The 23418-nt window shown below is 43.3% G+C and overlaps 2 protein-coding genes across 8 annotated transcripts; one reads left to right on the plus strand and one right to left on the minus strand.

Moving 5' to 3' along the window:
• Positions 1–70: 70 nt before the first annotated feature.
• sart1 (spliceosome associated factor 1, recruiter of U4/U6.U5 tri-snRNP) lies at positions 71–2801 on the minus strand. The gene is made up of 2 exons (XM_083975690.1): positions 2741–2801; positions 71–2439 (listed from the first exon to the last, which is right to left on the minus strand). Exon 2 carries the CDS (start codon positions 2427–2429, stop codon positions 108–110), a length of 2322 nt encoding a protein of 773 aa, XP_083831816.1. The 5' UTR covers positions 2430–2439; positions 2741–2801; the 3' UTR covers positions 71–107.
• Positions 2802–2868: 67 nt separating this feature from the next.
• Positions 2869–23100, plus strand: pcm1 (pericentriolar material 1). 7 transcript variants are annotated; one of them, XM_083978755.1, is made up of 40 exons: positions 2869–3068; positions 4436–4550; positions 4811–5059; positions 5960–6286; positions 7308–7478; positions 8095–8214; positions 8449–8635; positions 8959–9068; positions 9340–9613; positions 9697–9847; positions 10089–10304; positions 10515–10681; positions 11333–11556; positions 11781–11923; positions 12031–12160; positions 12358–12528; positions 12631–12812; positions 12979–13188; positions 13283–13553; positions 13656–13801; positions 13912–14159; positions 14606–14786; positions 14878–15188; positions 15291–15452; positions 15710–15766; positions 15942–16114; positions 16880–17011; positions 17666–17795; positions 18254–18421; positions 18545–18642; positions 19029–19163; positions 19265–19468; positions 19591–19650; positions 19740–19890; positions 20271–20419; positions 20617–20680; positions 20777–20982; positions 21846–21938; positions 22077–22200; positions 22375–23100. In XM_083978755.1, exons 2-40 carry the CDS (start codon positions 4455–4457, stop codon positions 22398–22400), a joined length of 6417 nt encoding a protein of 2138 aa, XP_083834881.1. In that variant the 5' UTR covers positions 2869–3068; positions 4436–4454; the 3' UTR covers positions 22401–23100. The 7 variants fall into 7 exon arrangements, with proteins under 7 accessions (XP_083834881.1, XP_083834884.1, XP_083834886.1 ...); XM_083978758.1 differs by having other exon boundaries at positions 12634–12812; XM_083978760.1 differs by having other exon boundaries at positions 11414–11556.
• The last annotated feature ends 318 nt before the right edge of the window (positions 23101–23418 follow it).

Consider the following 23418-nt stretch of genomic DNA (forward strand, 5'->3'; position numbering starts at 1 on the left):
CAACAACACTTGCATTGACTAGGGCAGGGTGACATTATAGCATTTACTTAAAACAACCTGTGTATAAATGTGTATGTACTAAGGATAATTAACTCTTCCCCATTTACTTATTTAGTGATGGTGTTTGCGTTCATGCTTTTCCCACTCCCACTAAGCACAATGTATGGTGTTTTCTGAGACTTCTGTTTCTCTTGAAGCAAGGCAACAGTCCCCAGGGGAGTGTCACTGCTGCTCATCTTCTTCAGCAGTGCCTCCTCCTCCAGCTTTTTCATCCTCCTCTCCGTCTTCATCTTTCCAGACCCTTTCCCATGAAATCGGTGTGAAAGCTGCCTGAATGCTTCCTTTGGAGTGAGTTTCCGCCCAGATTCATCCACATACTCAATCTTAACATCAGGCTTGTATGCATCCTTCTCCTTGAAATCTTGTGTGAAGCCTCTGTATTCTTCTCTGCGACTGTACTTGTCATCAAAGCCCATCTTGTCCTCAATGCAGTAGTTGTCGTTGGGCAGGGCACCCTTTATTGCTTTGACACGGGCTACCTTCTGCATTTGGGTGTCCAAAAGACCTTTGTTTTTGCACAGCAGCAAGGCAGCAGCAAGGCCAGAGTTGACAATGGGCTCTTCATCCAAAATGGTGGCTGAGGCTGTGGAGAAGTCAGGTTGTTTTTGCTCTTCATCCAAGTTCACTGTGCTCCATCCGACATTCTCATCCATGTCGGAGTCTGAACCTCCAGCTTCGTCTTTCTCTTCCACCTGTTCAAAGTCCATTATGTCTTCTTGGTCCTCCCTGTTGCCTGAAAGTCCGTAAGTTGGAATATCACCCAGGGTTCTGCAAAACTCTGAGGTGGCGTTGAAAACAATGTTGTTCCTCGTTTCAGGATCGTTGTCATTCTCTTCATCATCAAGCACTTTAATCTGCGCTGCCACTTTCTCACCAGAGTCTTTAAGAAGCTGCTTTTGCCTCAGCTTCCTCTGCTTCTCCAGTTGTTTCTGCAGCTCCTGCTCTGCCTCGTCCTCCTCGATTACAGTTGCCTCAGGAGGCGTGAAGTCTTCATCATCGCTAATGTCCATCTCTGCCGTCCTGATGTCATCAGACATCTCCGGGATGTCGTGTGGCAGTCTGGTCTCCTCCCCCTCCTCCTCCTTTATTTCCTCCTCATTGTCATTCAACTCTTTGCGGCCACGGCCACGTGTCCTGGAGCCAAAATCAGTACTGCGAGTGTCATCAATGGCGAGTTCATCAGCAGACGGCTTCTCCTTCTTCCTGAGCTTCTTCACGCGCCGTTTTGTCTTTTTAAAGCCGACCATTTCTTGAGGAGTGTAATATTCTGAGGCGATGCTGAGAGCAGGCATTTCCAAGGACTGGGCCTGATTTCGTAGAGCGTCTTTCATTGCCTGGAGCTCCCGCTCTCGCTCCCCGTCAGCAAAGCCACCTGTGCTCAACCGGAAGCTCTTTTTCTTTTCTCCATCAATTTCCTCATCATACTTCGAAAGAACAGAGCGGGATTTAAATGTAACCATGTCATCCACACTCTCCTCCTCCTCGTAGGGCTTGTATTCTGGCTTTTTCTTTTTCAACTCAACGTTCTTCTCAGCTTTTTCCTTGTCCACCATGCCTACATTTACAAGCACATCTTCTTCCTCCTCAAGAACGCCTTTGTCTTGTAGGGTCAGGATGACAGTCTGACCTTCTGAGAAGGAGTCCACTTTGTGCTGCACTTTGAGTCCCTTAAGATCTCGAGATGTGTAGGACTCATTTTTGGTCTGTCTGAACTCCTCCTCCACCAGACTGCTCACACCGAACTCCTCGTCCATCTCCTCCAGAAGTTTGGCTCTTTTCTCTGCCAGTTCTTTCTCTTTCGCCGCATTTCTGCTTTTCTCCACCCAAGCAGCCGTGTCATCTAGCCAGTCATCTTCGGCTAGGGTCTTGACTTTCCCCAGTTTCTGGTTCAGCATGCGTTTCTCTTTCGCGGCAGCAAGCTTCTCTCTCATCTCTTTCTGCTGCTTGATGAGAACAGGGTTGATGGTTGCAGCCACTAGTGGATCCTCTTTGGTCCCGAGCTCCTTCTTGTTCTCATTTAATTCCAGAGGCTTCAGACCCAGTTTTGCCCTGAGTTTATTGGTTTCCTCGATGCTGAGAGATGCATCTCCGCTTGCAGACTGGGGTGCAATGTCTGCGCTGCTCTCCTCATATGCAGGATCAACTTTCTCCTTTTTCACTCGTGGCTCACCGGTGCTCTTCTCACCTTTGCCGCGGCTGTCCCGTCCGCTTCTTTCCCTCGACCTGGACCGCTTTCGTTTATCTTTGTCACGAGTCCCATCCCGATCCGAAGCGTCTCGATCCTTGTGGCGATGTTTCTTATGTTCGCGACGGCGCTCTTCCGTGTCCTTGTCGCGACTCTTTTCCTTGTGTTTCTTAGACGACCCCATTATCTTATCTCTGTTCACACAACAAAAGAAAAATCACAGTTAGTCTTGGCAGCGTTTAAATATATCTGCGTTTACTGAAATTCATGAGAAAAACAACAACAAAACACACCGCTAGCTTCCCTCCGCTAACTAGCCCACGTTAGCTTCGGAGGCTAAATGGCTAACCGACGACACAAGTCATTCAGCGAGGACCAAAAAAAATTAACTCGCATTCAAACTTCAATGTTGACCGAGGACGAGTTAGAATTTTACATTAAAACACAGTTTGACAGTTTTCATCAGTCCATTTTCTCCTTTCACTCAACACTTACGTGCACAAGCTCGATGCTTCGACGAACAGCAATCGTCAATGTTACTGTTTCCTTCCTTCCTTCCTCTTCCTGTGGGTCGAACAATAGCACCAAGTTAATGTGTACTGCCCCCTGTTGAATGGGAGTGTTCATAACAGGCCAAGACCACATCCATGAGTTGGCTGCTGCATAAGTGGGACCGATAAGACGTTATCATTTTATCGAATGGCTTTTAACCAGATTCTGACAGATTCCGTGGAACCGTTACTACGCCGTGTCGGCTGCTAGGCAACAGCATCACCTCCAGTTCCATTCCGAATGGTAACAACAACGTCCTCCGCCTTGAAATGTAAGCTAACTTGGCTAGCGCATAGTTTCAATATGACTAAAGAGCCAGTATTTTATCTATGTACCTGCTGCGTTTCTCGATAGATGACCAATGTCACCGTTGGTTAGTTAGCCCTGATAATTTGTATTAAAAAAACCCTAGCTCACTAACATAACAAACAGCTGAGGTGCGTGTTTGCTTCAACTTTTTACCCGAGGCATTTAAAGTTAGCTCAATGTTGAGCAGCATTTAGCAAAGCCAGATAGCACTAGCCAGTTAACCCCAGCGAGCTTTGTCAACATAGGCGACTCATAAGCATGCAATTTGTTTATTTTTCGATAGATTGAAATCACACTCGACGTGGTGGTCTATTGATAGATCGTTAAAGTGGTGGTATTCAGAGAGTTAGCTGATGCAGATCGGGGTTATCGCGTGTTGCCATGGCGATTGTGGAACGGGAACTAGGTCACAGTTGATGATGAGCTAGTAAAGTTCTAAAATCGAGAACGTATTAAAGGGTATGCTTGAGCTGTAGCTCCGCGTCTTCTATCGGTTGTCGCTGGACTTTCAGCAACGATAACCCGTGTGTGTGTGTGTGTCCCTCTGGGAAGCAGCAGTGACAGAAAGCTTGCAGGATCCCGCTGCGTGGTGGAGGGAATGTCTCATTGTTTTTCCCCGGGAATCTGAGCGGGCCACAGATACACACAAAACCCAACGGCAGCTAACGGACAGGTCGAAAAAGGCTACTTGGTAACGTCACCCGATCGACATAAATGACAGCTTCTTTCTCCCCAAGACTGTTTGATAATTGGAGAGTAAACGTTAGCTAAACTTATCTGCTGTTGGTAAGGAATGACGCATTTGGTGCTTCCATGTAACTCTTGTCTTTACTGTATCAGTTAACCTACCCTGGCTTCATAAAATGTATTTGGATTTCTAGCATTAGCTTTAGCAGTATTTTTAACGTTATATATCGTTCTGTAACACATGGTGAGTTTGTGTCGTCGCTGATAATAGCTAACTGCTGTTAGCTTTGTTACAAATTTCATGTGGTTAGCTTCATCAAATCTGTTGCTGTTTTGTTGGTACCACCATCGGCTTAACGTACAGTAAGAGTGACAATGACAGTCAATAGTTAATAATGTCACCTGAAGATGCTGTAAAACTGTCTGAAATTCTCTTTTAACTCCTGCCACTTAATCTTATTTGGTGTTTTTAATTATTACTGGGTTGTTATTCTTTGGATAGTAAATAGTATGATTTATCTTCCACAAGCTATTACCAGCTGAGAAAATGTCAATTTGATTGAATGTTTTTCATGTAGATTTGTAGAACTTGTTATGTTGTTTTCCTGAGGTGCCCATAATGCCTTTTGTTGTGAATTTCAGAAATCTGTGAGTGGGTGATATGGCAACTGGTGGCACTCCTTTTGATGACAGTTCAGAAGAGCTGCACAACTGGGCTGTATCAAATGGCAGCCTGGATGATAGACTCAACAACATGGTAAGGGGTGGTCAGCACTGATAGAAACTACATACACATGACTGGGCAGTTTCATTTTTCACATAATATCACACTGGAGGGACTCAACATTGTGTGCTTCTATTGTACAGCTAATCTGACCAAAATGTTGTAATTCAAGCGTGCTCTGTAAAATGTATCTCAGTGTCTTGTGGCTATGAATTTGCTGTTATGATATTTGATGTGTCCCGGCAAGTAAACAAGCATGATGACAGTGTAAATCTATTTTCTTTCTTGATCAGGACTGGGGTGTACAGCAGAAGAAAGCCAACCGATCATCAGAGAAGAACAAGAAGAAACTGTCAGCTGCGGTTGTGGAGAGCCGCCTGACTAATGATATTTCACCAGAGTCCACCCCTGGGGCTGGTCGCAGGAGAGCACGCACTCCTCATTCCTTTCCTCACATCAAATATACCACCCAGATGTCTGTCCCAGACCAAGCTGAATTAGACAAGTTGCGTCAGAGGATCAATTTCACAGACCTAGATGAGGTAAAAAGCTGCTGCATATCAAAGTCCCCCCCCCCCCCCCCCCCATTGTGGCATGCATTTTTATTTTGTATCTGAGTCATAGAAAGAGGTTCATTTATTTATTTATTTGTTTTATTTTATAACATAAAGTGGCTTGAGTGAGGTACTGACTGTGATAGGTCAACTGTGTTGTGACCCATTTGTTGTGAGAAATAAATAGCAGCTGTTGACAAACAAGCTATTGTGCACTAACACAATGCTGTTGCAATGAAGAAGCCTTGATCTGAACAGATACAATGTAACCAGCATGTGTTCAAGGACACATGTACTCAACAAGCAACAAAGTACAGTCATGCTCATTTCTGCCAGCTGCAGATTCCCACTCCTTTCACATATCAAGTTTCAAATCAAATTCTTTTTATTTTTTTGGGGAGAATCTTAAGGACACAAAATAAAAAGATTTTTATCACAAAAAAAAAAAAAAGTTCTGCTCCTTTCTCAGTGATTAAATTGCCAATGTCCTGCTGTTCTTCTCTAGCAGCCAATAGAGGAAGTGATAGCAGAATATTTTTCATAGTTTAGTATGGAGTTGATGGGCTGACCTTGTTCTATTGCTGCATTGAGGGTGGCAGAGTGGCAGAGCACTGAACAAAAATAGTAGACACTGAGAAGAAAGTGTAAACTTGGAATTAAGAAGCAAAATAGAAGAATTAAAGTGTGTCAAAATTTAATACAAGTGGACAAAGCCAGTGTGAGTTTTTATTTTATTAGTGCAATGCATTGTCATTGTAATTACTGTGATAACAAGCATGATTTGGACAGAAAAACAAGTACACAATATTGAACCCATTTCAGTTTTTAAAGCAGAATGACAATCTTGAGTGGTGATTTGTCTGACTTGTATCTTCTTTTCCTACTCAGAGGAGCATCGGCAGTGACTCCCAGGGGCGTGTCACAGCTGCCAACAACCAACGCCAGTTAGCTGGAGAGAACAAGAAGCCCTACAACTTTCTACCTCTGCATGTAAATACTAACAAAAGCAAGGAGTTGCTCCCGCCCTCCTCCTCTGCCCCAGCCACCCCGGCTATCACCAAGGAAACCAAGAAGCAGGGCCCGGGATTCAGAGATACGTTAACCCCTGTGATTCCATCCAAGGAATCTCCAAGGCTCACCCATGGTAGCGCCGAGAGAGGGCCCTTGGTGCACAGAGGATACGGGAGAGAAGAGCAGAGAATAGACAGCAGCCAGGTATTGTTTGGTGTTCTTGTTGCTGGAGTTTAGTCTTGATGCCTTGTAGCCAGGAGAACTGAGTGAAACGGAACAAGTCAAAACAGAATAAGTAAAATGAATATGCAAAAACTTTGGATAAGGTAAAACTTGGACCTGATGATGGTGTTACAGGAAAAATTAATTTCAACTTACCCTCAAGGCAATTTGAATAAATGTAGTCCAGTTTCATCCATCCCGTTGTTTTCTGAGATATTTCAGTCTGAACTAAAGTGTTGGACCACCAACACTTAGTCAGACAACATTACCATAAATAAGATGAATCACTTATTAGGTTTTTTATCTAATAGACATACTGCAGAATACAACTATTATGAAAGACCAATGCAGCAGATTTGAGCTATTAATAAAGTTTTAAGTTATAATGCTAACTCTGTCTCCTATGTACCCTGATCAGTTTCTGAGAGCATACTGTAGAAAATGATGGCTTGTTCAGGGCGCCTAGAAATGTGAAGCATTCCTGGAGAGTATACACAGCTTTCATGGAAGGTTAGAGTGCTTCGGAACAAAACGTAATTGACATCGACCTGTAACATTGACAAACCCTTAATAATATTATGGTACTTCTGCACAAAGATGCACTAAAATATTGTTGATGGTAGCCATTGATTTAACCATAATTATCAGAAAGACAATAATTTCACATTTAATTGAAGTGAGTATAGTTCTTTCGTGTTCATATGGCCTCTTTGTATCACTGCACTCAGACACTACTGTGAAATCAGAACTAGGATGAAAGTGAGGGAGAGTTAGCGCAGCTGAAACTAGGCTGTATTTAGGGCAATTTATAAATATGCCACCCTTGGTGCCCAGTGAGTTTTGTGCCCAACCCCCTTTTCTGCCCTCGTTCAGCCCAGACTGAGCTGTTGCTACAGATGCTCGCTCACCTTTCCTTACGTCTTTCTCTTGTCTTCTCCTCATTTACGCGTCCGAAACCCACACCCATACACCACTCCCCCCCTCTCTCTGTGTATGGTCTCAGGTGGTGAGCAAACTGATACAGATCCGGGAGTACATCAGCAAGGCCAGCTCCATGCGGGATGACCTGGTGGAGAAGAACGATGTGCCGGCCAATGTGGAGCGTCTTTCTCATCTCATTGACCACCTCAGGGAGCAGGAGAAGTCTTATTTACGGTTCCTGCAGAAAATGCTGGTAAGTGTGTGAAATGTTTCTCCAGCCTCAGGCTTCATATCTTTTATGATAAGATCTACTTTTCTGCTTTTCCCATGCTCTCACAGCACATTTAACAAAAAAAAGCTTTGTCATGTGCAAAATATGTTTCTTAGCTGATTCATTGCTGAGGTGGAACCTGTTTTGCATACTGGAAGCCTGCCACACATATATTTTTAATGGCTGTCTTTCTCTCTGGCCTGAAATACTTCAACAGTGGAGTCATGTTTCATGTGATTGAAAAATTGGGACATAGGATGATAGCATTACTTACTCGTCTGAGATAGTTTTCAGATTGTTCCTCAATTGAAGCTTTGTTTCGGAAATAAATTGTCAATGTATATTTTATTCTGAAATATATCCTAGTTCTTATTCATCAGACGTAAATTCACTGGAAGACTGTCATCCCTAGATTCCTACACAGTTCAGCAGCTGATGCATGTAGGCATCTGGATCTGTCTTTTTTGTTATGACTTTCAGTTTCTATCTTTTTACTCTTTTATTATGGCAAGCAGTTAACGGAGAGACAATTTTTGTTGCATAATTTAATGGCTATCTTTGAGTCAGTGGCTGACTGGCTGTTCTACTATTTCAATAGGCGCGGGAGAATGACGAGGACGATGTGGGGACCCTGGACTCTGCAGTGGGCTCAGGTTCACTGGCAGAGAGCACTTCTCTTAACATTGAGGTTCGCTCTTCAGATGCCTCAAATGCAATGGTGTGTACATTTTTGGTGGGATGTTTGCCAAAAAATCAATTCCTTTTGTATATTAACGTGTGTTGCTTATTAGTATCAGTTGATGTTGTCTTTAAATTCTCAAATTAAGGAATAAAACCCAAGCAATAAGTCCCTCCTCTCTTCTACCATTTCTGCTGAGTAGCAATGCACTTTTGCTGTTGTTAGGTTTATAGGTTCTGTGTGTGTAATGGTATGTGGGTGTGAATTTTGTAGGGCGGCAGGCCAGAAGTTGTACGTGCTGACCAGAAGGAAGAGTTGGAGAATCTGCGTAAACAGCACGAGCTGCTGAAGAAGATGCTGGAGCAGCAGGAGCAGCTCAGGGCCCTGCAGGGCCAGCAGGAAGCTCTAATGGCCATGCAGCACAGTGCAGAACAGGCACTTGCTGTGATCGAAGACACCGGTGAGATATATACACATAGTCACAGATGTGATCCCAGCTAAGTCCAGACTAACAGTTGTGTGTGGACTGTGGAGTTTAGGAAGGTCATTCACACTTTGGGTAGAACATTTTCTGTTCTTGTAGACATAGCTCCACCAGTGACATTAGGAATCTCTTTGATGAACTTGTAACTGGCATAGCTGATTATATTGGATTTTTCATTTATGTGCTTCTGGTAAATCTCTTAACATCTATGCACCTACCACTTCTAGTTGCATTTAAGGATAAGCATGAATAAATATTGTTCTCTGTTTAATTCATATGAAATGTTTTGTTGTCATTAGTTGTCACAGAAACCACAGGCAGCATTTCAGGCTTGAGCATCACATCGGAGCTAAATGACGAGTTGAATGATTTGATACAGCGGTTTCACAACCAGCTGCATGACTCTCAGGTACAGTAGACACTCAACTGGGCCACAATATTCTCCATAAATGATACAGTTAATGAAAGCGCCATGTCACTTTATGCACTCGATGATCTACTGATGGCAGTGACAATTCAGTTTCAGAATGTGTGGATATTCACTTTGTACAGCCACAGTCTACCTTTCCCATAACAATCGAACATCAATGTTTTAAAAAATACTTTATTTTGTCAGGATGTATGTGTTAACTGTTTAATTTGATGAAGAGTTCAAGCTTTGCGTTACCTTTGTCCTGTAGACTAAAGCAGTGCCAGACAACCGTCGTCAGGCAGAGAGTCTTTCCCTCTCCAGAGAGGTGTGCTGGTCGAGGACTCCCCAGGCTCTTGGCCCACCTCAACACAGGCCGCTCCTCCACTCCGCCTCTGGCCCACACACCGGGCTAGACACCGGAGCAACAGCTGCCAGTGCTAAACTTACCAAACTCCAAGAACTCCAAGACAAAAAGCAAACCATGGACAAAATCTTACGGGAGCTGCATTCACTCAGAGACCAGACTCTTAATAATAGCTCATGTAAGTATTGCAGAAGCACCTCTCATCATTCTGTGGCATCTTTCCTTATAAATTGTTGATGAACTGCATGTGGTTCCCTCCAGGTCGTGGCCTGTCAACACAGTGCAGTCTGAGTATGGGGGGGTCTTCAGAATGTCCATCTGCTCTGTGCTCTAATGGGGCCTCGGCATCGACTTCCTTTCATCATTCACTTGCACAACACCAGGACAGCTCCAACTCCACAGACAAGCTCAGGTATGCACAAAACACACACAGCTCCAGGCTGTTAAATAGGTAGGTCAAATATCAGCAGCTGGGTGCTGTAGAGTGGAACACAGGGTAATGTAATTTAACCTCGTACCCACAAAACCTGTTATATAGCCTCCTGTTTACACGTTTCAGCCTCTGCTAAAGTGTTTTTGAACATGACACTCAGCCTGCCCTCTGTATGTGGATGCCTCTATGTATAATATTTGTTCTTTTCTACTGCCTACAGGAAGCTAAAGGAGGTCCACAAGCGTTTGAATGAGCTGAGGGAGTTGGTTCAGTACTATGAGCAGACTTCTGATATGATGGTGGATGCGGTCAATGAGAATGTGAAAGAGGACGATGATGAAGAGGAGGATGAGGAAGATGAGACAGAGGACGGCTCTATGTTTGAGGCCATGTTTGACTCTGAGCAGGAAAACCGCCAGCCTGTAACTAACATCAGGTGGGTAGTTAAATTTAAAAAATGAGGGTGCTTATCTCCAATTCGATTTCTATCAGAGGTATAATCATTTTGAGCAGATTCAACAGCTTCTGTTTAAATAGCTAAATTACACAGAAAGGCTGCCAACGAAAAAAAAAAAAGAGGAAAGTTTTGTTGTCATTGACAGCAAATAGCGCTGTATCCATAACAGACTACCCATTATACGTTTAGAAACCCGCAGCGCAGCGGCAACTGGACAGACTTGAACAGCCTGACCAACGGGCGCAGTGTCAGGAGTGGTGGTACCAACAACCGGGACGGCAGACTCAACACTGAGTGTGAGATCAACAACCGGTCAGCGGCCAACCTCCGCAGCCTCAACATCCCCTCAGCCATAGGTACTCTCATACAGACACAGACAGACCACTGTTAAACTTTACATCAACATACTGTAGAGTATATGGCAGCATAGACTATTCAGAGGCAATGGTAGGAACAACAACGTTATAAAATAACGGTGTTACAAATGGCACAACTTTTTTCAGTAATGAGTAATCCAAAAAGTTACTGTTTCCCTGTAATAACGGCGTTACTAACAATAAATGCGCCCTTACTCGCCGTTACTTGACTCAAGAAGTCCCATCACAAAATAATACACCTGTTAAAGTGTACGTTATATACACATTTTTTCAGTCCATCAACTAGTCGGAAAAAAGCCAACTCACTCAGTATTCCTCCGCACAGGCAACACAGTGCAGTCTGAGTATGGGTGCGGAGGAATACTGAGTGAGTTGGTTAGTTCCAGATAAACGGGAGGTTAGGGTTATGGTTAGGGTGTTAGGGGGGCCAGTCCAAGTAATTTGACATATTTGAGCATTTTATAAAAAAAATAATGCAATAGATGCAGTTAGTAAGTAACAAGTAACTATAACTAATTACTTTTTAAAAGTGACGTGCCCAACACTTTTGTCTCATGATGTCATCACTATGATGTCTCGTGCTGTAAAATGGTACATTACCTTATGATTGCTGTATATTAAAATGCTTAGAGTGCCAGTACAACAGGGACACGCCCTACAACCAAGTGAAGGATGAGGATGAAGATGAGGACTGTCTTGACAATGATGCAGGGGCACATGCTGTGGCGGCGGACAGCGAGGCGTCGGGGTCCAGTCGGAGGAGCAGCATGGGGAATGATGGAGGACTTCCCCAGGGGGTCCATTCAGCGAAGCAGAAAATGAGGCAGCTGCAGGAACTGATGGCCATGGTTCAGGTGAGACAGATGACTGAATAATATTTAAGACACTGTAGGTGTTCTTGATTAGCAAAGAAAAGGTCAAAGGTTGATAATGCCCCTCTGTGGGTCTGAAAAATGTAATGTAAGCATTAAAACTGACATGTTGCCTCTTGTGCAACATAAAGAATATCAGACTTTTTTTCTGGAGTGTAATTCCTTGTCTTTGCAGTATTTTACTATGTGCTTTTGACTCTTTCTAGAGCGATGACACAGATGGTACAACGGCGAATGAAGACGAAGCTTTACACCAACAGCCAAACAACACCAGAGCTGCTGCAGCTAGGACACCTGGGGCTGGACCCAAACAGAGCCCCAGAGACCTCACTCTCTCCAGCAAGGCTAGGTACGGCATACGAAAGCCCCCGAGCTCCAGTGACGGTTGTTTCGAAATATTATTTTGATTTCATTCTGTTTATCTTTTCTTGTCTTTCAACACTACCCTGGACGCAGGGAGAAGTTGTATGAGGAGAAGTTGCTTCAGCAGAAACAGGAGTTGAAGCAGCTCCATGAAGAGCGTCAGAGACTCATTGAAATCCAAGGCAAAATCCAGGACCTCCAGTGGGCTTGCCCTGACCTGCAGGTATTATACACACACTAGTTGTCTTCCGCTTATCTTATGCCAATTATATGCCAAAAATCTCAACTAGGATTTCAGATGAAGTGGAATCACTCATCGCTTTAGGAGTTCGGCTCAGACTCTTTGCCCACTGTAAGAATATATATATATATATAGTATATATAATATAAGTCTTATATTCTCTTCTATCTCCGTTCTAGTCGTCTGTGTCTAGCCCAGCGAGTCAGCAGGGTTTGCTGAAAAAGGTCCCAGTTACAGTTTCCACTCCAGCCACTATCCAGGCCTCTTCATCAGCTGGACCCAAACCCAACTCGGTTGCACTCAAACCCACTCCTCCAGAAGCAGCTACATCTTCAGTCACCGACAATGAGGTAAGAACCACTGCCACCATTAGTTTAATTTCCCCGGTGTGATCCGAATGTCCAGAATAGTACGGATTTGTAAACTGGCGCTCTCTGTTCTTGTGTTGCCAGCAGCTTTGGACGGAGATGCGCCGCCACCAAATCCTCCGAGAAGAGCTACGCCAACGCAGAAAGCACTTGGAGTCCTTGATGGCTGAACACCAGAGGCGTAGTGGTCTTAGTGACTCTCCTCGCCGGACCGGTGACCAAGACGGCCTTGCTACACCCTCACAACCTATCAGTAGAGATGAACGGTAGGAGATAATCTATATTTGCTTCAGAAGCCTGTGTCATGAATGTCTGAGTTATACATTGTTTGGGTTTTTAGTCATTTACATATTTTAGCAGTGCCTTCCTCACTTCATCCAACTGGTAGCGGAAGTTATTACATTTTGTATCATTTTAAACATTTGTCACCAGGACAATGGCCACCTGGGGTTCCACACCTTGCCACCTTGACGACAATGACGATGATGAGGACGACGACGATGATGAATACCACTCAGAGATGGGCGGAGAGGAGGAAGAAGAGCAGGAAGAATGTGCAGAGAGCAGCAGCGACGACGACATCCACATCTATTCTTCAAGCAGGAACCAGTGCTCTTTCACTAATAGAAACAATCAAGGAAGGTGAGGCAAAGTGGAGGCAGAAGGAACTGGGTCATAATACCGTATCTCTAATATATATACTTCAAATGATGTGCTCACCTTTTTGTGTCTTCAGCAACCTGAAGCCTCCACCAGCCTTCTCAGGAGAGGGCAGTGGACATCTTCATAACAAGACTAAGGCCAAGCAGCAACAGCAGCAGCAGTCCAGAGGTTTGAACCAATCAGCAAGCCAGCATGGCGGTACTCGACGGCAAGAAAACCTGCGCTGGGCTTCAGAGCTTTCCTTCGCTGAGGGCTCAAGCCACTGGCAGGAGCAGGTCAGCCAGCTGCAGAGACAGCTGGACTTCAGCACCAGCATGTGCCAGACACTTCTGCAGGACCAGCAGGTTGGTTGTTGAGTTTCATTTGATTTTTATACGGTTTTCTCTTTTAAAACAAAAGAGACACTAATAAATATTATTTCTGCTGTTTCTCACCTTCTCCCACAGACGCTGTCATACATGTTGCAGACCATGCTGACTGGTCAGTACAGCATGTTACCCAACAACCTGTCATCTCCACAGGTCCACCTGGTCATGCACCAACTGAACCAGTGTTACACCCTGCTGGCTTGGCAGCAAAACAATGTGCAAAGGTGAAGGCAACAGTATACAGTATATATTTAATTACGCCACTATTTGTATCAAGTGGCACAGCTGTTCACATTTTCCGCATTTTCTACATTCTATCATATATTTCCTTCAGACTAAAGCAGGTCCTGAGCGACCTCCTGCGCCAGCAACAACATCAACAACAACAGCAGCAGCAGCAACAGCAGCAGCAGCAGCCGCCTTCCTCTTCAACAGCATGTTGGCAGACACAGAAGCAGGGCTCCTCGCAGGAATCCAGCTCTGGACCCTCAGCCTCTCCTGGCGTCTTCCTCCCTTTCTCCTCTACCATGCACCCTTCAACCAACAACATGTCAACGGCCGCCTTATCCCCATTCCCTCCCAGTATGACCCGCATATTTATCAGCTCTTGAACTGAATTCTAACACAAATCTATTTTTTTTCCATTCCAGCTAAAGATAGTTTTTGGGTATAATACAGAGCACAAAAAAATGTTGTAGCTACTCTAAATTCACAAAGCATGACCATAAATGGGTCATCATATTTGTGAAAGTCTCGGCAGTGCCTTTTTGCAGTACAGAGATCAGGATGTTCAACAAATTGAACAGAAAGAAACAAAAACAAAACCTTCCTTTTTGTTCGATGATCAGTGTTGTTACTCTTATTGATATCAGTAGTACTTCTTAATTTGTTGAGTTTGAAGTAATAGATGTATTTTAAAGTGACTCGGTTGTGAAAGGCTGGAAGTCCTACCAGCATGATTTAATTGCCTTTTTGGATCATTAACCCACTAGCTTAAGCTAATTAAGTCTTTTCCATTCACTCTGCAGGCTTTAACTTGTATCCACTGTTCCCTCCTGCCATGGGTGAGTTCCCTCAGAGTACAGCAGGTCATGGTGCGCCTGACCATCAGAAGCAGCAATTAGACCCAAACGCCTCCATCAAAACGGAGTACATGAGTTTCCCTCCTCCACTGCAGCGCTCTCCGCTGAACACGACAACAGAAAGAGAGTATGTCCATAATTTTAGCTTAAAAATACATTTGCATATGTATCTCCAACATTGTTGTTCATATATTTTTCTTTCCACTTGACCCCTTTAGAGCAGCCAGCTGGCTTAACACCCCCTATGCAAACAACACCGTCCAGCGACACCCGTCTAAAGCTCAGCCACAGGATTCGCCCCCTTCCTCTCCCACTTTCCTCAACCGCCATTCCAGATCTCAAGACTTTGATCAGGCGTCACAGGAAAGTTTCAGTAGCATGCCTAACGCTGTTGACCCCACCACCATTACAAAGACTTTCAAGGCTGGACGTAAGGCCTCAGCACAGGCCAACCTAGCCTCCCGAAGCAAGACTCCCAATTCTAAGAGTCGCCGCAAGAGGGGCAAAGGGCACAACAAGAACAGTGAAGGTATCAAAATAAAGTAGAATTTCCCTCTGTTGTATCCATATCCTTAATTAGGTGAATCTCACTTTTTTTCTCACTTTTCTTAAATTTGTCCGTGTTCATCAGGCCATGAGAGTGATAGTGTTAGCAGCACTGCAGACTTTGCCCAGGAGAGGGCACCCCCGTCTCGTCACAAGGATCAGAACCAGAGTCTGCTGGACAAGCTGACTCAAGAGAAACTAGACAGCAAGACAAAGCATGGGAATAAAAGGAATGACCTCTCCTCTGGTATGGTTCAAACTACCTGTAGTGAAAGTTTCACCCACCCTCACTCCCCTTGTGTCTGTGTGTTTAATTTCCTTTTGTTTACATTTAATATCTCCATTGGGCTTATTTACGTCAGAATGTTTTATGCAATTAAAACATCTTATCATTTGTTATAATTTTAATTTACGTTTCTTTGCACATTTGTCTTGACTACATGTTTAATTTTAATTATGGGTTAAATTATTATTTTTTGTCACTTTAATTTATCTTACTCACAGCCTATGCTTGGAGAACACCCTTCCTCTCTAACAGAATTGCATGCACAGAAGCACCAGGTAAACTCATAATGCAAATCCAAGCATCATTTGGTTTTTATGTCACCTAAACATCGCATGCATGGGCTGTTGATGTCTTAACCTAAACCAAAGCTTCTAAGTCTAAGGGCAGATCACTGTTTTCATCCATGGATGAGATAATGCAAATGCCTGTTTATTCATCTCGAAACCGTAGATGCAAGCAGCGACTTCTCTCTGTTCGAGGCGCTGAGGGAGACCATCTACTCTGAGGTGGCTACCTTGATATCCCAGAACGAGTCCCGACCTCACTTTCTCATCGAGCTCTTCCATGAGCTGCAGCTGCTTAACACAGACTACTTACGACAGAGGGCGCTCTATTCCCTCCAGGTAAAGGCACATTTAACTGTTTACTGCTAATGTGTTTGAAAAACAACATTGTTTGAATCTAGTATTACAAGGTGTCTGGTCCTCTGATTCACTCTTTGCTCTGTCCCTAAAGAGGATTTTGGTCAAGTTATTGATGGGATTCCAGGTCTGGGCAGTTGCTTGTTGCAGCATATCTGGTTACTGTTACAGATAATATTTTGATCTCTCATACTGTCTCCATAGGGATGCGTTGATCATTTTTAACCTTGGTCATGCTTGAGTGCCTCTGGTTCAAGTGTCTGCTCTCTGTGCTGAAAATGAGCGACAATTAGCAGCAGTGAAAAGAGGCTTTTTGAAATGGATGGTCATGAGGTCACATTTGGTGTAATAGACCACTGTAGATTAAAGGTTGATGGCCTTGAACTGTTGAGGGGAACATATTGGAAAGCCCAGAGATAAAGTTAAGGAGGAAATGAAGACAGAGAGGAATCACATGACAAAAAAAGACACTTCATTCTTCTTTGTGCAGCCGTTTTGTGTAAATATATTCTAGTTATATTGTAATGAATTGCACTATTTAAAGTATGATAGAACAAATTTATTTCATAATTGTGTAGTTTAAATGCTTGAATTCATCCAAAATGTGTTGATAATATGTGGTGTAATCTTATTTGATAACAGAATCACATCTCCTATGATCCAACCCTGGCCTTGGCTGTGAATGAATGTTTCCCTGACAACTTCAGTACATGCTAACAGTGGGCTCTCCCCTGTGGTTTCTTTCAGGATATAGTGACCAGGCACCTGGCAGAGAAAAGCGCAGCAGAGGACCAGATGCCTCATCTCGGTCCTGTGGTGTGGACTGCAGGTTCTCAGTCGGAGCTGACACCCAGCGAGAGTCTGGCTACCAGCGATGCAGTAAGAGACACATTATTGCTTCCCAGGCAGTTGTCTTCTCTCATGTCTTTGTGTCGAAGCTTTTGCCTGCTCTGAAGTCTCTCTGTCAAACTTTACAGACATCCTTTCACTTCTCTGTTTTAACTTGCTTCCTCGTCTACATCCTAATACATTTTGGATTAGTTTCTCAGCCTTGTCTCCTTTCATCCTTTGCTGCTTTGTCTTTTTGTCATCCTTCCATGTCTCTCTTTATTCCATGGTTTTAATGTTCCCTCACCCCATCGTCGTTGTCTTTGAATCTAACCTGACAGCAAGACTTCAGAAGCCTGTCTGTTAAAAAAAAAAAAAAAATGACCCTCATCGCTCCATGTCTCCTTTTCCAGATCAGACATGTGCTCTTTGTTCTGGGCCAAGGTCCCTAGAGTTCTGCTAATTGGAAGTCAGGTCTTTTGTCTGTCTAATAATGCCTTTGTTCAAGAATGATGGATGAGATGTCTAATTTACCATGTTTGGAGAATGGCCAGAGAAGCTAAAATAGCTGTTGTTTATAGTATGTGCTAAAATCTCCTTTTTCTCTGTGAACTCACTAAGGGGGTGTTAGGCTGCTAATAAAGTGGATCTGACATTTGAGAGAAGCACAGGATGCTCAAAACATTGCTCATATTTTTTTTCCAGGAGGTGGTGGAGAAGAACTTGAGGCTCACACAGGACACGATGAAGAAGAGGGACGATGCAGAATCTGTGGACAATGACAGCACCATGTCAACCTCCTCCAACCTGGAACCATTTGCTAATGACGACCTGGGTATAAGTTTTGCTCGTTTTGCTCGAGCTTTCGATTTAGATTTTTCTACACATATCTTTTTTCACATCCCAGGGATTCGCCTGAATTGCTTTGCTTATTGCCTTTAACTGTAGCAAATTGAGGTTTCTTTCTTCCTGCAGGGTTTCCCAGGGCTTGTCTTGGAAAACCAACCACTTTACACCTCAGGATCAATACTGTAGGGCCAAATGAAAGAATAGTTTTCACGGGAGGGATTGTATGACAGTGGGAAAGTGGACCCTCAGCTTTGAGGAACTTTGGTATCAAAGATTAAGAGCAGTGAGGTCTGCCCTACTTTGCTTGATCCTCTTGTGTAAACCCGGTGGCAGAAGCATTAATATCCATTACTGTCTTCTCTTTTCTCTTGCTGCATTGATTTTTGAAATTTTCATATCCCATATCTATCTCTCCTTGCTCTCCTTTCTTTGCTGCTCTGATAGGCAACACGGTGATTCATTTAGACAAAGCTCTGGCCAGGATTAGGGAATATGAGCGCATGAAGCTTAAAGCAGAGTTTAACCCCTGCAATGCCAGCACTGCAGGTGCAGGCGGCTCTGATGTCTCTCACGCTGAACATCCCTCTGCTAACCCTGCTGAACAAGCGGAAGGTACACAGTCACATGACCTCGCCTGATTGCAACATGTGCAACATGTAGCAATAGAACCATTGCCTCTCTGTGCTGTTAAATGTTGCCGAATTTCTGAGGAAGAAAATGTTTGTGTGTGAACAGGAGGTGCGGCTAACGACATGCGGTGTCCTCAGATTGACACACAGCAGCTGGATCGTCAGATCAAAGCCATCATGACAGAAGTCATTCCCTTCCTGAAGGTACGCCATCCATCACAGGGAGCTGCAGTAGAGTGTACTGGAGTTGAAAAAATATGGTGTTCTCAAAATAAACTACTGAATTAAAGTGATGTGCTCGTCAAGTTGAAAGTCTAAAATCAAATCTAGATCATTTCCAGACTTTGAAATTAATATTTCTTATTTGAGATTGAATGGCTGGGGTTCCCAACCTGTGCGCCAGTGGGATTTACCATATATATCAGTATCAATACTGAGTGCAATGCCTTTAAAGGTCCTATTTTATAGCAATTATACAAATATATTCATTGGTAGTATATTCAGATTTTGCCAATAAACCTTGACAAATATTACACACTGGACCTTTAATGGGAAGAGTTATTAAAGAGTCATATGTTGTCTTTATTCAGGAAAACATGGATGAGGTGTGCTCCCTCCAGCTGTTGACATCTGTGCGGCGCATGGTCCTCACTCTGACCCAACAAAATGATGAAAGCAAGGAGTTTGTCCGCTTTTTCCACAGACAGCTGGGAGGCATCCTGCAGGTACGTCCAGTGCCAGATTCCTCAAACGGTGACCATATGTGTTTAAGCAGATCAAATAAGAAAACAGTCTCTCACATTTCACGCTTTGTTTCTCTCACCAGGACTCACTCGTTAAATTTGTTGGCCGCACTCTGAAGGACTGTGGGGAGGACCTTCTGGTGGAGATCTCAGAAATCCTCTTCAATGAATTAGCCTTCTTCAGGCTCATGCAGGATTTGGACAACAACAGCAGCGTCGCTTTGGCAGCCAAACACAAAAATAAGAAGAGGGCAGATCAACCCAGTAAAGCAAAGCCTGGTGTCAAGGTTAGCCTCTTTTCTTTTTGTCAATTTCCACTCCAAATGATTGAGTGATTAAATAATTGACACTATAAACAGACTGACTTTAATCTAATTTAACTCTGGTTTCAATTAATTCCTCCTTATAGGAAAATACAGTGTCTGCTGGTGATAAATCAGTTTCTCCAACCTACTCAGATGAAGTCAAGGTAAGTTTATTCTAATACTGATAACGGAGTTGTCAGTACTTAGTTTATCAGTTATCAGTGTCACAATTGTGTCTTTTTATTTGCCCTAGGACCAAGAGGAGGTTGTGCAAGAAGGTGATTCAACACTCCAGGATCTTTACCTGCACACAGAGATGAAGAACAACAGGAGCACTGAAGCTTCAGAGGCTGAGGAGGAAGATGAGGATGAAGGACTTGGGCAGGGAATGCCTATGTCAATCAGTAAGTATAAGGTTTTTTTAAACAACGAATAGATACAACTGCCCAAAAAGGGAGGACAGTGTATGAGTAATCACAGAAAGTCACTGAATTCTGTGTGTTTCTCATTAAAAGAAAACCTAATTTCCGCACATACATCTAGGCCCTCTTTAAGCCATGCTGGCCAGTTACAGTTTCATACTGACAACCTGTTTACCTTGTCACATTGAATCCTTATTTGAAAATAGTCACTTTAACTCAAATAGCAAACATCCTATAACACACACAAAAAAACAAAACGGATTATGTCTATCCACGTGTAATTCTTTTTTGTCTGTTTCATACATGCTGTTGAAATACACACTAACATTTCATTCTTGTGCTGCCTTTGTTTTTTTGTCCAGGTCTGTCCAAAGCAGAGACTCAGGCCCTGACGAACTACGGCAGTGGGGAGGATGAGAATGATGAGGAGGAGGTGGACGAGTTTGAGGCCGGACCGGTTGACGTCCAAACCTCCTTGCAGGCCTCTGCTGATGGACATGTGGAGCAGGAGGTCAGAGCCACAGTTCGTTACAGAGTTTTTACACAACTAGCCATTGATTTCTCTGTTCACATTTATATTCATCAAAGACCTCTGAGCTGTATCCTGTGTATGAAGATATGGTTTATTATTTTGTTATTATTTTGTTATTATCTTACAAAAAATCACTGTTGTCAAAATCTCACCTGTGTAATTTTGTCATGTTCTAGGCGACAGCAGCCAGTGAAAACCAGGAGACAGAAACTCAACAGAGGAGTTCAGAGAATAACGATGGTGAGGTCCTATTAATATTTGAGACCGGGACTTGTGTGGTAGACATCTTGTATTTTCAGACTTTGTCATCGCTGATGTAAAATCTTTGTCTTGCAGAAACCAACAAGCAAGTCGAGCCTGCAAATTCCACGACAAGTGAACACACCACAGAGCTGTGCCAGAGCCCCGAGGAGGAGAGTGAAGTTGAGGCAGCCGCTGCTTCGGAGGAAAACACTATAGTTTCTCACGATCAGGATGCTCCCAAGGAACCAAACACCACTAGCAGCCCTGACACAGACTCACCTGTCATGATCAATGTTGATGTAAGTCCCAGTGAGAGGACGGTAGTGTGATTGAACAATGTCAGGATATTTGTTTTTATCCTCTAATTAGATTTTTCTCTTTGTGTCCCTACAAGGAACTTTCATTTTGTGGTGATTTTGGCGCCCCCTGTGGACAAAAGCGGTAGTGTTTTGCCAGAATGAAGACTGCATTCCCCATGAGCTCTAGCATGAATTGTCGTAAAGACACTTGAAATAATATATAATTTTGATTTGCCATGGTGAAAAAAAAGGCACAAGAAGCTGTTTTAGTTAAATTACTTTGGAAAAGTATTTAAAATACTTTAGAACAGCCTCTAGCAGGACAGCGGAGCAGGCTGACTCGTCTCATGGCAGCGCACCGCGGAGTGTGAGCTCCGACCGGCCAAGACAGACGGGGCATCTCGGTCTGTGACGCCCCAGGACTGCGGAGGGCAGTGAGACCAAGCTGCCCCGCCTGCCTCAGCTGTCTCCGGCGCGGAGAAGCTTCCCACTCAGTGGCATGCAGCTGTGTGGCACGACACGGCAGTCTGCAGGAGTCTGGTGCTGCAAGAAGTTGCGCACCGTTTGTGTAGTGACAGTAATATGCACATTTTAAGTTAATAAAATATCCTCTTCATCCCGACTGCGCCCGTCTGAGTGAGTGCCGTAAATCGTTTCGTTTGTGGACTGACCTGACCACTGCCTCCCGGTTACACTATTTAGAAATAGCTTATGGCCTCATTTACTGTTGTAGGTCACACAGAGACCTCAGCAGAAACGAGAGACTTTTGCATTATGCAGTTTAAAGTTCTTTGTAGGGGCTTTAACTGTGAAATGAATGTCTAATCTTGAGCTGTTGCTGTTTTGTATTGATCTCAATGCAGGAGGTGGGGTCAGGTAACACTAGTCAAAAGTCTGATGAGGAAGACTTTGTGAAGGTGGATGACTTGCCGTTGCAGCTCACAGTCATGTGTGAGGTATGTAACATCGAACCAAAGGAACATAAATGCATACCTGTTTGTTTTTTTAAGCTTTTAAAAAGTGATTAAAAGAAAAAATCCTAGTGCAAAGACATGTCTTTAATCAAATGGATATCCTGTGTGCTGTGATGTTAGGAGGAGCTTCAGAAGAGAATAGTGGAGGAGCAGCAGAATAACAACCTGTCTGTAGAGATCTTCAACAGGAACACTGAATCGCTGACTGGGCTGGTGGGAAGTGCACAGGCACTGAAGGAACCAGGTATGGATTACAGTCTTTGTCAGTTAGGATTAAAGGTTTGTTTGCGTCGTTGCCAAACAACTTCAGAAAAAGCCAAGCCACAGTCTCCTGTTACCATGTACGCATCCACACAAGTCCGAGCAAAAACATCTATAAACTGATACTCTGCTCCTGTTTTTCTTCTGTCTTTTTCAGACGCTGCTGGTGACCAGAGTGTATAAGAATTGTACCAATGTCTCGAAATCTACTGTTTTTAGCAACACTATGCTTTTCACCCTCAATCTGTTCTGGATGTATGATTGTTGATTCTTAATCTGCTAGTTTAACAGGAGCTACAGCTCAAATATTGGTCACATTAGTCAACACACAAACACACACATAAACAGATAAATTTAATCTCTACACATAACACTTTGGTTCATTTTATTTGTGAAGGTTTAATGTGATTTAGTGTTAATCTGGGGTGGGGTTATCTCTATGCTGCTGATTTTTTGACGGTTAAGCCTCTGTTTGAATCTTTAGTACTGAAACTTATGTTCAGATCTGCCTTAGTCTCTTCCTTGGTTCTGGGATCAGTTTGACATCAGTTGTGATTGTTTTTGTTTTGTTATTTTTAAATGTCTTACTTGTCTTTGCCCTGCCTTACTGTTGTACAGCTTGTCTTTTCTGCACCTGATTGCTAATTATAAAGAGATTACAGTAGGATGGTAGTTCAGCTGTAGCCTGGCTGACTTCAGCTAATTGTTTCTCCGGCTTGAAGACTTTTTCCTTTATATCAGAGCTCAAAGCTCAGACCTAACTTTTATCCCTTCAGACACATCTTTATATGCTATTTTGTTCTGTTAATGGTTAGTCTCCATTGATTTCCATGTAATTAAAATGTTAACTACAGTAATAAGTTTTAATTAATAAAATGCTGGAACTTTCAACTTGTTTGCCATTTTTTTCATCTCATCCTCAGGTGTCCTCTAGCTACTATTCAATGTGTACTGTAGTTCATGAATACTAATCTCAGTATTGATGTATCAGTCACTGTATCTTCTAGTCATTTAGATGGACCATGTCTACATCTAGTCAAAAGCTTTATTATTTTGGAGTAATAATGTGCTTACGTGGTGCATAAATCATGTTATTTTCCATTTAATTAAATAACTATTTAGTAGAAGATGTGGAGCTGGGTGGTTGCATTTCAGTTGCTTTGCATATAGTTGATGTTCAATTAGCCTCATCCACCACTGA

Source organism: Trachurus trachurus (assembly GCF_905171665.1).
Source record: "Trachurus trachurus genome assembly, chromosome: 1".
Lineage (NCBI taxonomy): Eukaryota > Metazoa > Chordata > Actinopteri > Carangiformes > Carangidae > Trachurus > Trachurus trachurus.

Bases quoted from the DNA above. Each gene is read 5' to 3' on its own strand.
- sart1 (XM_083975690.1), bottom strand. From the start codon at position 2,429: ATGGGGTCGTCTAAGAAACACAAGGAAAAGAGTCGCGACAAGGACACG.
- pcm1 (XM_083978755.1), top strand. From the start codon at position 4,455: ATGGCAACTGGTGGCACTCCTTTTGATGACAGTTCAGAAGAGCTGCAC. The intron at 15,453-15,709 runs GTATGGTTCAAA...TCTTACTCACAG, and splicing joins AAGGAATGACCTCTCCTCTG to CCTATGCTTGGAGAACACCC. The intron at 19,469-19,590 runs GTTAGCCTCTTT...TCCTCCTTATAG, and splicing joins AAGCAAAGCCTGGTGTCAAG to GAAAATACAGTGTCTGCTGG.